At 49.1% G+C, this 13,377-nt stretch overlaps 1 protein-coding gene across 2 annotated transcripts in view; it reads right to left on the bottom strand.

The window, feature by feature from the left end:
* Nucleotides 1-13,377, bottom strand: part of SPATS2 (spermatogenesis associated serine rich 2) — a 114,546-nt gene that overhangs the window by 40,362 nt on the left and 60,807 nt on the right. For both annotated transcript variants that reach the window (XM_029594678.1, XM_029594679.1), the window contains 2 exons: nt 6,068-6,274; nt 5,472-5,607 (listed from right to left, as the gene is read on the bottom strand). In XM_029594678.1, the coding sequence (XP_029450538.1) occupies nt 5,472-5,607; nt 6,068-6,274 (343 nt within the window). The remainder of the gene's footprint in view (nt 1-5,471; nt 5,608-6,067; nt 6,275-13,377) is intronic.

Below are 13,377 nucleotides of genomic sequence, written 5' to 3'. Positions count from 1 at the left end.
CCTCTCTCATCCCTTCCCCCACATCAATTTTCTCTCTCTGCCCCCCAAGGGTCAAACACTCTCTTCTCTCCCTGCCCCTCAGAGGACCCTCCGCTCACTCTTTGCATCCCTCCAGACTCCCTTCCTCCCAGATCTCTTCCCCCCCGCCCCCCCCCCCCAGCAAGATCTCTAGCCTTCTTTTCTCTCTGCTCTCTCTCTAGGTCTCTCCCCTTATGCTAGCAAGATCTTCTAGCTGTTTACCTCCTCTCAGCTTTAGTGTGACCCCCTAGTTTCCTGTCTGCAACCCCCTCTTTAGTAAGACCCCCAGCTCTTTCCTTCCTTCATCCCCCCCCCCCCAGGCATACTCTCTTTCTTTCCTGTTTAGGCTCCATCAGACCCCCACTGCTCCCTCCTTTGTGCCCCTTATTGCAAGGCCAACACTGCAAGCTCATTTCTTCCAGCCTGTGTGAGCCAACACAGACTTTTCGGTCGATAGCGGGCTGAACTAGCCATGCTGTATGGGAGACGTCCACAGTGACCTCTAGGTGGAGCTTCCTCAGGAAAATTCATAGTTTTAACTCTGTGCCGCTGCATGGTTCCCGTCCCATGTGAATCAGAACCCCCTCCTCCTCAGTCTGTTTTTATTCTGCACGCGGAGTTTCTCCTCAGCATTAGTTTTTCAAGATCTTCAATTTTTGACTGCCATTATGGCACCTAAAACCTCTGGCTTTAAATACTGCTATTGTGGGAAAGTTATGTCCCTCACAGACGGACATAACTATTGTTACCTATGTCTGGGGCCAGACCATGACCAGTCCTCTTGTCGGAACTGTGGTCGAATGTCCCCCCAGGCTCAAAGACATCGTGCTGAAAAAATTGCGTGCCTCCAGACTGAATCAGGCTCCTATGCTCCAATGTCGGATTGCTCCACCCACACTTTGTCAAGGAAAAAATCTAAATCAAAGTGGGAATCCCAGGTACAGAGTGCCGCCCCAATCTTCCTGAGCCCCCCAAAGTGCCCACTACATCGGCGTCGGGAGATGCGGCAAAAAAGATCAGATCAAGCAGACTTGAGTCGACAGGGGGAGGCCGGGACAAGTCCTCCCAGGCCAAAGAGAAAGTATACGGCGCAGATCGATCTGGTGCGCCGCATCAGTCAATGCATGCCATCCATCTCAACACCACTGCTTGACGCACCCCAAATGCGCTGGAAATGCATGGTGCATTCGATGTACACGGCGCTTTCAAAGCGCCTGAAGCACTCGGAATGGTCGGTGCACTCCAACCATACGATGCATCACTCAAACCACTCGACTCATTCGACGCAGTCCAGAGACATATACCCCCGCAGGAAGTGCAGCAACTCAGTAATCTTCCTTGCAAAAGCTTTATGGATATATGTGTAGCTGACCGATCGATTAAGGGAACATGATTACCCTGACCGATTGATAGTAGCTGGAGACCACCAGTGTTCTCAACCGGAAGGCGTCGACACCCGGCAGGGTGGATGGCCTATTATAAGGAAACATGGCTTACCGTGAGTCGGTGAATCCCCATGTATACCGGCAGCCGGGCGGGATGCTGAGTCCATCTGCATACACTAAGGAAAACGAGATTATCAGGTAAGTAATCTCTACATTTCCTAGCATGTAGCAGATGGACTCAGAACAAATGGGATGTACAAAAGCTACTCCTGGACTTGGTGGGAGGCTGCCCGAGGTCCGTTTAGGATTGCCCTCGCAAATGCTGTGTCCTCCCTAGCCTGGACGTCCAGACGGTAGAATCTGGAGAAGGTATGGAGGGAGGACCACGTTGCCACTTTACATATCTCTGCAGGAGACAGCATCCTAGTTTCCGCCCAGGAGGCCGCTTGGGCCCTGGTAGAGTGAGCCTTGACCCGTAGTGGTGGTGGTTTTCCCGCTTCTACGTAGGCCGCCTTGATAACTTCCTTGATCCAGCGAGCAATAGTCGCCCGTGAGGCTGCTTTTCCTTGCTTCTTCCCACTGTGAAGGACGAACAGGTGGTCCATCTTTCGTACTGCTTCTGACATTTCCAGGTATCTGGACAGCAACCTGCCGATGTTGAGATGACGCAGTCTTCGACCTTCTTCTGACTTCTTCAACCCTTCCATGGTTGGCAAGGATATGGTTTGGTTGAGGTGGAAGTGTGAGACTACTTTGGGTAAGAAGGAAGGAACCGTGCGAAGATGGATAGCCCCTGGAGTGATTCTGAGAAACGGATCACGGCAGGACAGCACTTGTAGCTCGGAGATGCGGCGTGCTGAGCATACGGCCAGCAAGAACACCATCTTCAAGGTCAACAAACGGGGGGACAGGCCTCGGAGGGGTCTGAAGGCGGGTCCCGCTAGGAATTCCAAGACTAGGTTGAGGTTCCACAGGGGTACTGGCCACTTAAGTGGCGGGCGAATGTGTTTGACTCCTTTCAGGAAATGTGAAACATCTGGGTGTGTGGCAATGCTGTTGCCGTCATACCTGGGGCCGTAGCAGGATAGCGCTGCCACCTGAACCTTGATTGAACTGAGGGACAGACCCTTCTGAGCAGGAAATCCAGAATGATGGGGATTTTAGCGGCATGCGGATTGGTGCTGCGAGTTTCGCACCAGGCTTCAAATACTCTCCAGATCCTTATATAAGTTAGTGATGTGGAGAACTTGCGTGCTCGGAGGAGTGTATCTATTACCGGCCCCGAGTATCCCCTTTTCTTCAGTCTAGCCCTCTCAATGGTCAGACTGTAAGAGAGAATTGAGCTGGATTCTCGTGGAGGATGGGACCTTGTCGCAGCAGGTCTCTGTGAGGGGGCAGGGGTAGAGGATCCCCCGCCAGTAGTCTTCTCATGTCTGCGTACCAGGATCTTCTTGGCCGGTCCGGGGCCACCAGAAGAACTAGGCCTCTGTGCCGCTGAATCTTGTGTATAATGGCACCCAGCAGGGGCCATGGGGGGGAAGGCATATAGCAGGATCCCCGGAGGCCATGGCTGCACCAGGGCGTCAATCCCGTGGGATAGAGGATCTCGCCTGCGACTGAAGTATCTGGGTACTTGAGCGTTGGACCTGTCCACTAGTAGGTTCATGCCCGGGGTCCCCCACTGATCCACAATCATCTGGAAGGCCGTGGGTGACAGCTGCCATTCCCCCGGGTTTAGGCTTTCTCTGCTGAGGAAGTCTGCCATGGCGTTGTCCTTCCCGGCAATGTGGACGGCGGAGATGTCCTGGAGATTTGCTTCCGCCCAAGCCATCAGGGGGGCTATTTCTAAGGATACCTGTTGGCTTCTGGTTCCGCCCTGTCGGTTGATGTATGCCACCGTGGTGGCGTTGTCCGACATCACTCTGACTGCTCTGTTTCGGAGTCTGTGGGCAAATCGCAGGCAGGCTAACCTGACTGCCCGTGCCTCTAGTCTGTTGATGTTCCACCTCGACTCTTCTCTGTTCCACCGCCCCTGGGCGGTTAGCTCCCTTGGCCTGGGATAGCCAGCTCCGACAGGCATTGAGAGACCAGGTCTGGAAGATCCTCCTTAGGAAAGAAGCGTCTCATGGTTGGATATGGTTCTATCCCCGAGGGGAGTTCTCCCTCCTCGGGGGGCTCGCCATCTTCCTCAGAATAATCCGAGTCCCCATAAGTGGGGCTTCCGGGTGGCGGGTGGCCATGTGTAGGTCTTGAGGGTCCCGGGGCAGGGTCATCCTGTATGCATGGGTCCGGTCGGGGATCAGACTGCATCTTGACGAAGGCATGAATCCCCTTGAATAATTCCACCCAGGAGATGGAAGCAGGTTCTAGCCTTAGGGGCACCAGGTCTGTGGGGTTCCCTGGCTGCTCACTGCGGCCTGCTAGGTTCGGGGTGTTCCCTGAGGAACTGGCAGTCAAACTGGGCTGAGACCGGCCCTGGCCTGGAACTCCCAGGGCCTCCTCACATTGGGCACATAGGGAGTCTGCTTCCTCGCTCTGTGTGGCTCTGAGGTGGCATGCTGAGCAGAGGCCTAGAGCTCTTATGCCTGAGTTTGGAGGTGCCAGCTCTGCGGCCGCATGGGCTCTCATACGCTTCATCGTGTCTGATCTCCGATCAACGTGCGCCTATGAACGTGCGCATATTATATCAATGTGCACGTATCAGCGTGCGCGTATCAATGTGCGCCTAGGAACGTGCGCCTATCAACGTGCGCCTAGGAACGTGCGCCTATCAACGTGCGCCTATCAACGTGCGCCTATCAACGTGCGCCTATCAACGTGCGCCTATCTCAAGCAATGGGCGCCCAAATCTTTTCGGGCACCTAACATACGCGCCCGTCGCCCTGCTTAGATCGAGGCGGCGAACCAGGGCTGGCGACGGCGAGCAGGCAAAATGGCGACCTCCTTGGTGGGGTGCCACGTAGGCAGACCCTGCTAATCCTCGCTCTTCGGAGACCAGTAAAGTAAAGATGTACACCTTACCTGATCTTCGGCGCTTCCCGGCTGCGACCCGGGCGGTCTCCGGCTGCGGGGGGAGAGAGTAAGTACAGTCACCGCCGCGCTCGAGGAAGTGCACCCGCTGCCTCTAAGCCGCGCCTGAGCCCTTCTCACTCGGGGGCTAAGTCCCCACCGGGACCGAGGCTGCCTCTATGCCGCGCCCAAGCCCTTCTCACTCGGGGGCTAGGTCCCTGCCGCGACCCGGCCACCGGACCGAGGCACTCACCTCCGAGGGACCACGGAAATCACCTCGGGAAACTCAACTGGGGGAGGGACCCGAGGGTATCACCGCAGGAGTGCGGGGCTCATCTTCAGGTAGGATTTCTGCTAAGAATTTAGTCGTTATAATTTGGAAAAACGCTTAGCGAGCGTAAGGTAGCTCCAAACTGCTTTGGAGATGGAAATTACTGAGTTGCTGCACTTCCTGCGGGGGTATATGTACCCGTGCTGACGTCAGATCCGTCTCCAACTGCTAGCACGAGCACACTATACCCATTTGTTCTGAGTCCATCTGCTACACGCTAGGAAATGCTTTCATTTTACAGCACATCAACAGAAGGACCATGGGAAGCCAAGGCCTGACAAGAGATGCCAAGGCTGTGACTGAACCATGTAAGGTTGTTTAACCACTGTATTCTAGCATTCTTAAAATAGCTATTGGTTCAGTTTAGACGCATCATTGGGCAGCTGCTCAATAAATTCTATACCAGCTGCCACTGCATTTTTTTGTATTTTAAAGCGCCCATAATGATGTCTGTTTTCACATAGCTGGTGTCACTCTGCCATGGCTGAAGCCCCAAGACCACACTGTGATGCCCTCAGATGTCTGCATGTTCATTCTCTGAAGGCCCCATCTGCTCTTGAGCATTGGGCTGACATAGAAATGTGTCAGTATGTGTGTGTGTGTGTGTGTGTGTGTGTGTGGGGGGGGGGGGGGGGGGGGGGGGTCCACTTCTGCTGCTCTAGCTCATATTCTTATGGTAGACAGCAGATACAGCACAGTCAGATTTCTGAAAACAGGATAGTACTCACCAACTCTGCAGCTCCGCAAATGCCTGCTTCATCTTCTTAATAGAGGCATCCATCTCCTCCTTCACCACCACACGGTACCGGGCTAGGGATACTGCGCAGCGCTGCAAGTCCTTCACTGACTTCTCAATGTTAGCACCTGACGTGTGAAGGAAAGAAAACCTAAATCTTGAGGGGCACAATTGGTAATGTGCTTCCCGGCTGCGACCCGGAGACCGCCCGGGTCGCAGCCGGGAAGCACAGGGTATGCACTATTCCTAGATGTGAAAAATCCACAAAGCATAAACATCTTCTAATGTAAATACCAACAAACTGTTACATGTTAACAGAAAGTGCAAGGTAGTAACAAGCAGCAGGGCCTACAATTCGGCTATAGTATCAGAGGTAGACTGCTATCACAGACATATCATCCCAGTCCACCCCAATATCCCCATCAAGGACTGCAATCTCTCTTTTCACTAACACCACTATTTGTTGGCTCTCATCAGGATTGTGGAGGTGTCCCTACAGCTGGTCATGCTGTGTTTAAAATGCTGGTTGTGACAGAATAAGATGTGTTTGAGTATTCAGACACTCCACTCTCAACATGTGAGACTCACCCAGCTTCCTGTTACTGGTGGGCAATGCCAAATCCTCAGGCAGGGATGGGAAAGCTGAGGCCTGTGAACCAGCCACATTTCCTGAACGTGTTTTCTGAGCACTCTTATACTCGTGTGACGGGGATCTGCTTGGCTGGGAACTCTGGCTGAGTAACGCTGTTGGCAGCTTCAATTCTGGTTCAAGCTTTCCATTCTCCAGTCCAGAGGCTGCAGAGGATCAGAAATGGTCATCATCATCATCAACTATCCATTCACAAAAAGGGAAATTTTCAAAGCTATTTCCACAGGTAAAAATATAATGCTTTACCCATGAAAATAGCTTGCTATAAAATTGCTTGGACAATATGTACGCAAGTTTATCCGGACTGAGTGAAAGCATTCCCAGGATAGAGTTGTGGAGGGGGTGGGGGTTGGACTTATATGCACACAAATTAGAAGGTGTAATTGTGTGCTGGTAGTTTTGGTGCAATTGTTCTCAAAGTGAATATATGCAAGCAAATACATTTTGAAAAATGGTGTAACTTGTATGTATACCTACCAACACTTTCTTGTGAGGGCTATTACAAAATTACCCCCAAAATGGATAGTGGAACTTGCTGCTCCCAAGTGTTGGGTGAGATCTCAAGATCACCACTGTCTAAACAAAGACCCCCGCGAATATAAATCAGAGTGGAACATCAGTAGTACAACAGTGGCATTTTCCAACTTTAAAACTGTTAGAGAAAAGTCAGTAATGCTGACCCAACAATTCTTCATCTGAAAGAAAAGATTTTAGGACCTAGCTAGCACTACCAATTGCTTCTGGCCCCCCATCCCTCACTGGCAGTAGACGGAGCGAGCATGTAGGAAAGATGGACCTGAGGTTAAATGGGAGATGGGTTGTAGCAGAGAGCATGGCATATTGACAAGGAACAGCCACTCATATAATGCAGTGGCATCTCTGCTCAATGCAAAGTAGCTAGCATCTGTCAAAAGGCGCTTTCTGCTGCAGATGGTGCTTTGAGCCTAAGCATCCTGAGGAATCACTGCATAGGGAGCAAATGTTGAATAGGTCAGAGGAAGCCTACAGTTGTGTACAAACGTTTAGGTCCCCCCGGTCAAACGGTATGTTTCAGTGAATCTCTAAATGAACAGAAAAGGAAGTTTGCTTACTGTAAACGGTGTTTCCATAGATAGCAGGATGAATTAGCCATGCTGTCTGGGAGCACCTCGCGACCGGTCAGTAGGCGGAGTTTTCTCAGTTAGTACAGAGTTTTGAACTCTGTAGAGCTGCGTGGTGAGCTTCCCGCGCGATTGCCTTGTTACCTCAGTCTCTTGTAGCCAAGCAAGATGTACGTGAAAAACGTTTTTAGTAAAATCTGTAGACTGTCTAGGGAGGTGATCCCATCCATCTACTGAAACACCGTTTAAGGTAAGCAAACTTGCTTTTTCCCGTCGATAGCAGGGCTGAATTAGCCATGCTGTCTGGGAGTCCAAGCTCCTGGGTTGTGTCCATATAATAAGTTTTTCCAATTGAGGACACTACCCTTCAATAAAGGTAGACAGTCTTACTCATCATGAAGGGTTGACAAAACTGCCGAACCTAGAGCTGCATCGAAAGTAGTAGTGAGATGTGAAAGTATGAAGAGAAGACCAGGCTGCCGCTTTGCAGATTTCCAGCAGTTTTCAAATGTGCAACAGATGCTGCTGTAGCTGGTAGCTGGTGTGCTGCTGTAGCTGGTGTGCTTTCGGTTTGTTGCTCAAAAGCAGAGAACATTTATTGTAGCAGAATTCAATACATTGAGATAACCAACTAGCAATGGTTCTTTTGGAGACAGGCTGGTTTGGATTATTAGAGTTAAAGGAGAGGGACAATTGAGATGGTCTTCCTTGAGATTGAGTTCCGTGTTTGTAGTAAGCTAATGCTCTTTTACAGTTTAAAGAGTGCAGAAGCTTGTCTCGGTCATTATGATGAGGTTTAGGTTTAAAGACTGGCAATGTAATTGACTGGTTTATGTGGAAAGCCGATATTACCTTAGGAAGAAAGTTAGGATGAGGCCGAAGAGTGACCTTATCATGGTAAAATTCTAAATAAGGAGAATAGTGAACCAAAGCTTGTAGTTCACTTACTCTCCGTGCTGATGTGACAGCCATTAGAAAGACCGTTTTCCAGGTTAGGTATTTGATGTGGCAAGAATCTAATGGCTCGAAAGGAGGCAGCATTAATTGTTCGAGGACTTTATTGAGATTCCATGGTATAGGTGGTTTTGACACCGGTGGCCTTAGACGTAGCATGCCCCTCAAAAATCTGGAGATTAATGGATGGTTGGAAATGGGAAGACCGTTGTGAGCGTGGTGGAAAGCTGCAATAGCACTAACATGCACATGAACTGAAGCCAGCGCTAAACCAGCAAGGTAGAGTGTATGAAGATACTCCAGGAGTTGTGTGGCTGTTGATGAGAAAGGGTTTAGCTTTCTTTGTTTGCACCATTCCGTGTAATGATGCCACTTTCCTGCATAGTTACGTCTAGTTGAAGGTTTTCTGGATGCAATTAGAATATCTTCAAGTGGAGCTGGAAGACCCAGATGGTTTAGTAATTGCCTTTCAATCTCCAGGCTGTCAGGTGGAGGGATTGATGCAGTGGATGAAGGAGGGATCCCCCTTCCTGAGTCAACAGACGTGGATGGTTCTCCATTGCAGGAAGACCTGCAAGACTTGAAGACGATGTTAGGTTCCATATTAGGAGCTACCACCCAGGAAAAAGATCTAGGCATCATAGTGGATAATACTTTAAAATCGTCAGCTCAGTGTGCTGCAGCAGTCAAACAAGCAAATAGAATGTTAGGAATTATTAGGAAGGGGATGGTTAATAGAACGGAAAATGTCATAATGCCTCTATATCGCTCCATGGTGAGACCACACCTTGAATACTGTGTAAAATTCTGGTCGCCGCATCTCAAAAAAGATATAGTTGCGATGGAGAAGGTACAGAGAAGGGCAACCAAAATGATAAAGGGGATGAACAGCTTCCCTATGAGGAAAGGCTGAAGAGATTAGGGCTGTTCAGCTTGGAGAAGAGATGGCTGAGGGGGGATATGATAGAGGTCTTTAAGATCATGAGAGGTCTTGAACGAGTAGATGTGACTCAGTTATTTTCACTTTCGAATAATAGGACTAGGGGGCATTCCATGAAGTTAGCAAGTAGCACATTTAAGACTAATCGGAGAAAATTCTTTTTCACTCAACGCACAATAAAGCTCTGGAATTTGTTGCCAGAGGATGTGGTTAGTGCAGTTAGTGTAGCTGGGTTCAAAAAAGGTTTGGATAAGTTCTTGGAGGAGAAGTCCATTAATGGCTATTAATCATTTTTATTTAGGGAATAGCCACTGCTATTAATTGCATCAGTAGCGTGGGATCTTCTTAGTGTCTGGGTAATTGCCAGGTTCTTGAGGCCTGGTTTTGGCCTCTGTTGGAAACAGGATGCTGGGCTTGATGGACCCTTGGTCTGACCCAGCATGGCAAATTCTTATGTTCTTATATTCCAGTGGAATTGGTGGGCGAATGGATAGTTGCATGAGGTACGGATACCAGGGCTGTCTTGGCCATGCCGGAGCTATGAGGATCATATCTGCTATGTCTCGGATACATTTTTGAATCGTCCTTGATATTAGCGGAATGGGAGGGTAGGCGTATAGTAAGCCCTCTGTCCATGGAATGAGGAAGGCATCTGGAGCGTGACGCAGTTTGCTCGGGTAAATGGAGCAAAATATTTTTGTTTGACGGTTGTGCTCTGTGGCAAAGAGATCTATTATCGGGTTGCCCTAGCGTTGAAAGATTCTGCTTGCAACTTCCCGATTTAAAGTCCGTTCGTGTGGATGAAATATCCTGCTGAGGTGATCCGCCGTGACATTGACTAAGCCTGGAAGGTATGTGGCTTGCATCGAAACTTCATTTGCTGTTGCCCACGTCAGTATTCGAAGTGTTTCTTGACAAAGGATCCATGAACCTGACCCTTCCTTGTTTATGTAGAACATGACAACTTGGTTGTCTGTGTTTATACCATGAGATGCTTGCCCTGTACTTGAGGGGAGAAGGTCTGAAGTGCCTTTCAAATGGCTTGAAGTTCCAGAAGGTTGATTTGGTATGTGCTCTCCTGTGTAGACCAGAGATCTTGAGTCTTTAGTTCGCTCAGATGAGCTCCCCAGCCCCTTCTGGATACATCCATCGTGAGGGTGAGTTAATGGGGAGGTAACCGGAAGGGTGCTCCTGAGGTCAAGTTGTCGGTGTTCTTCCACCAACGAATGTCGATGCACATTTGGGTGGTGAGTTGTATCTTGGTTGAGAGGGGCTGCAAGTATTGAGACCATTGATTCTTTAGTCCCCACTGTAGGCGGCGCATATGTAGTCTCGTGTAGGGAACTACATGGATAGCCGCCGCCATATGACCCAGTAGCTGAAGGACTTGATGTGCCGATGTTTGTGATCAGTTGCACAGACGTCGAGCCAGTGAGGATAGAGTTTGAATCCTGTCCTGTGGGAGGTATGCTCTCTGTTGTGTTGTATCGATGAGCGCTCCAATGAACTGTAGCGTATGGGTCAGTTGTAGGTTGGACTTTTCGTAATTGATTATGAAGCCCAAGGTCTGCAGACAGTTGATTGTTTGGAACGTGTGAGTTCGTAGAGTAGCCTGATCCAAGGCTACTAAAAGCCAGTCGTCCAGATAGGGAAAAATCTGGATCGACAGTTGTCTGAGGTGAGCCACCACCACCACTAAACACTTTGTGAACACTCTCAGGGCTGAAGACAGGCCAAAGGGTAGAACATTGTACTGATAGTGATTGGTCTGAGCTTGAAAACAAAGGTATTGCCAGGAAGAAGGGTGCATGGGGATATGGGAGTACGAATCCTTCAAGTCTATGGAACACAGCCAATCATTGGCTTGTAGTAGGGAAAGAATAGTCTTGAGAGACATCTTGAATTTTTCTTTCTGAATGTGTTTGTTGAGATTCCGTAAGTCTAAGATTGGTCAAAGACCTCCGGACTTTTTTGGAATGAGAAAATAATGGGAGTAGAACCTCTGATTTTCCTGTGTCCTTGAAATTCTTTGAATGGATTTTTGGCTTTGTAGATTCTCTAACTGTTCTTGAAGGTACAGTGAATGGCTTGATGTATTTCGGGGTAGAGGAATATGAGGGAGATCCAGTAGTGTTACAAGATTTATTCGTAAGTCCTTCCTTATGATGTTCAGCACCCAAGCATCCGAAGTAATTGCCTCCTAATTGGCATAAAACAGTTGAAGGTGACCTCCTATGTAAGGTGGTGGAGGTGGCTCGGGATAGCTCAAAAAGATGAAGTCTGTTTTTGAGGAGGTGCTGGTGTTTGCTTTTGTGGCCTTTGTTGACGAGGTTGTCCACAGGACTGATGGGCCTGAGGTTGGTATCTTTGGTGGGAATAATTCTGTGATCGATAGGTATTATATGGCTTAAAGGGCACCCTTGGGTAGGACTTCTTCCTGAAGGAAGGGTAAAATTTTCTGGACGAGGTATGGGGGTCCGTTGGAGATGTGAGTGATAGTACAGCGGTACTCTGTTCTTTAAGAAGAGTAAAGGTTTCCCCAAACTTCTCACCAAAAAGATTATCACCCAGGCACGGAATGTCCACTAACTTATCATGAACATCCTCTCTAATTGCACTTGCTCTCAACCACGCCATCCGTCTGGCTGCTATAGCCATAGCCGAGGACCTTGCGGAAGACTCAAAGAACTCATAGACAGACAGAAGTAGACAGCGAAGCCCTTCTTCCATGTCTGTAAAAGGTTGTGGCAGAGTATTTTCAGAGGTTAAACATAAGGGACATAATCTCTGAAGACATTCAAATAAATACTGGATTATGTAAAACTGATGATGTCAAATTTTTGTTGCCAACATGGAGGAATGGAATACCTTACGGCCAAAATCATCCACAGACTTATGGTCTTTTCCTGGTGGTGAATTGGAATGACATTTTGACCGTTTTGCCTTTAAGAGTGCAGATTCCACTACTATTGAATTATGTGGCAGCTGTGTGGAATCGTAAATTGTGGAATTCCACATACAGTACTTTAAGTCTGTTTTCCTTGATGAGGCCGCAGTGGTAAATGGTTTGTCCCACATTTTATGAAGAACTGTATTCAGCACTGTATGTGGTGGTAAAGCTGTTGGTTCTGGAGGCATTTCGAATATTTTCAGTATCCCTAACACCTCTGACCTAGGATCAGGGATCTTTCCCGTTTCGATGTTTAAAATAGAGCCCACTTTCTCGATGAACTTTGTGTAGGACAAGTCTTCGGGAGGGGAATAAGGTTCCGGGAGTCCTTCTGGAGGGTCAGATGGGAACCCTGTAGATGAACCAGGCGACGATGTCCATGGTGAGTCTGGAGTATCTGGTCGGCCTGGAATTGGAGATGGTGCCGACGGCTGAGACGGAAGGAGTGGAGTTGGCGATGCAAGTGGCGAAGGCTGAGAAGGCACAAGTGAAGGCTGAGAGCATGCTGTGTTCAGTTCTTGGAAGAAAGTATTTAATGCCTGCGAAATCTGTAACATCGCTTTAGATGCTAGAGGTTGTGAAGGTCCTGGAAATGGCCCCATTCCTGAAGGCATTGCTGATATGAGTTCGTCTTGAGGAGGCAGGCCTGAGTTATGGAGAAGCAGAGGGGATTGTGGTCTAGTAAGAGAAGATCCATCAGAATCCGAACCCTTGCTAGATGTGGCAGTGTCATGGACAGAGACCAGTTCCACCTGTTGCTGAGAATCCGTCACACCAGGTGTTTTAGATATTACATGCTTAGTTTTTTGTGACTTTTTAAGATGTTCCTGACTTAGTAGTGTAGCCTGCATCAAGACTGATGTTAAGGGTGTCGGAATTAGAGGTTGAATTGTTAGTTTCGCATGTTTTGAGACATGCTGCTTCGATACGTCGTGTGGAAGCTGGGCTGCACGCTTGGATGCACCTTTGTGCGCCGATCCGTGCGCCCCTGTAATGTGCGCGCCGCTATGCGCCAGAGCTGTGCGCCGATGCGCGCATCTCAGTCCAACCCGCCGTCCTGCTTCGGCCGATTTGCTTTTCTACGAGCCGTCTTCCTCGGTGTCGATGAGCAGGTTCGAGTGGGTTCAGTGAACTGAAACCCACGCGGCTCAGGAGGGGATTTCTGTGAAAGAGGAGTTGCGGCCTCAACTCCCTTCACTTACCCTGGTGGATTTGCTGACCTGGCCGAGGTACTCTCTAGTGAATCAGACCTTTTAGATGGAGTCTTCTTTGGTCTCTTCGACGGTCCCAGCGAAGACTGTGTGG

This window comes from Rhinatrema bivittatum, chromosome 3 (assembly GCF_901001135.1).
Source record: "Rhinatrema bivittatum chromosome 3, aRhiBiv1.1, whole genome shotgun sequence".
Lineage (NCBI taxonomy): Eukaryota > Metazoa > Chordata > Amphibia > Gymnophiona > Rhinatrematidae > Rhinatrema > Rhinatrema bivittatum.
The sequence above is the reverse complement of the archived record's forward strand: the minus strand, read 5'-3'. Positions and strand labels throughout refer to the sequence as shown.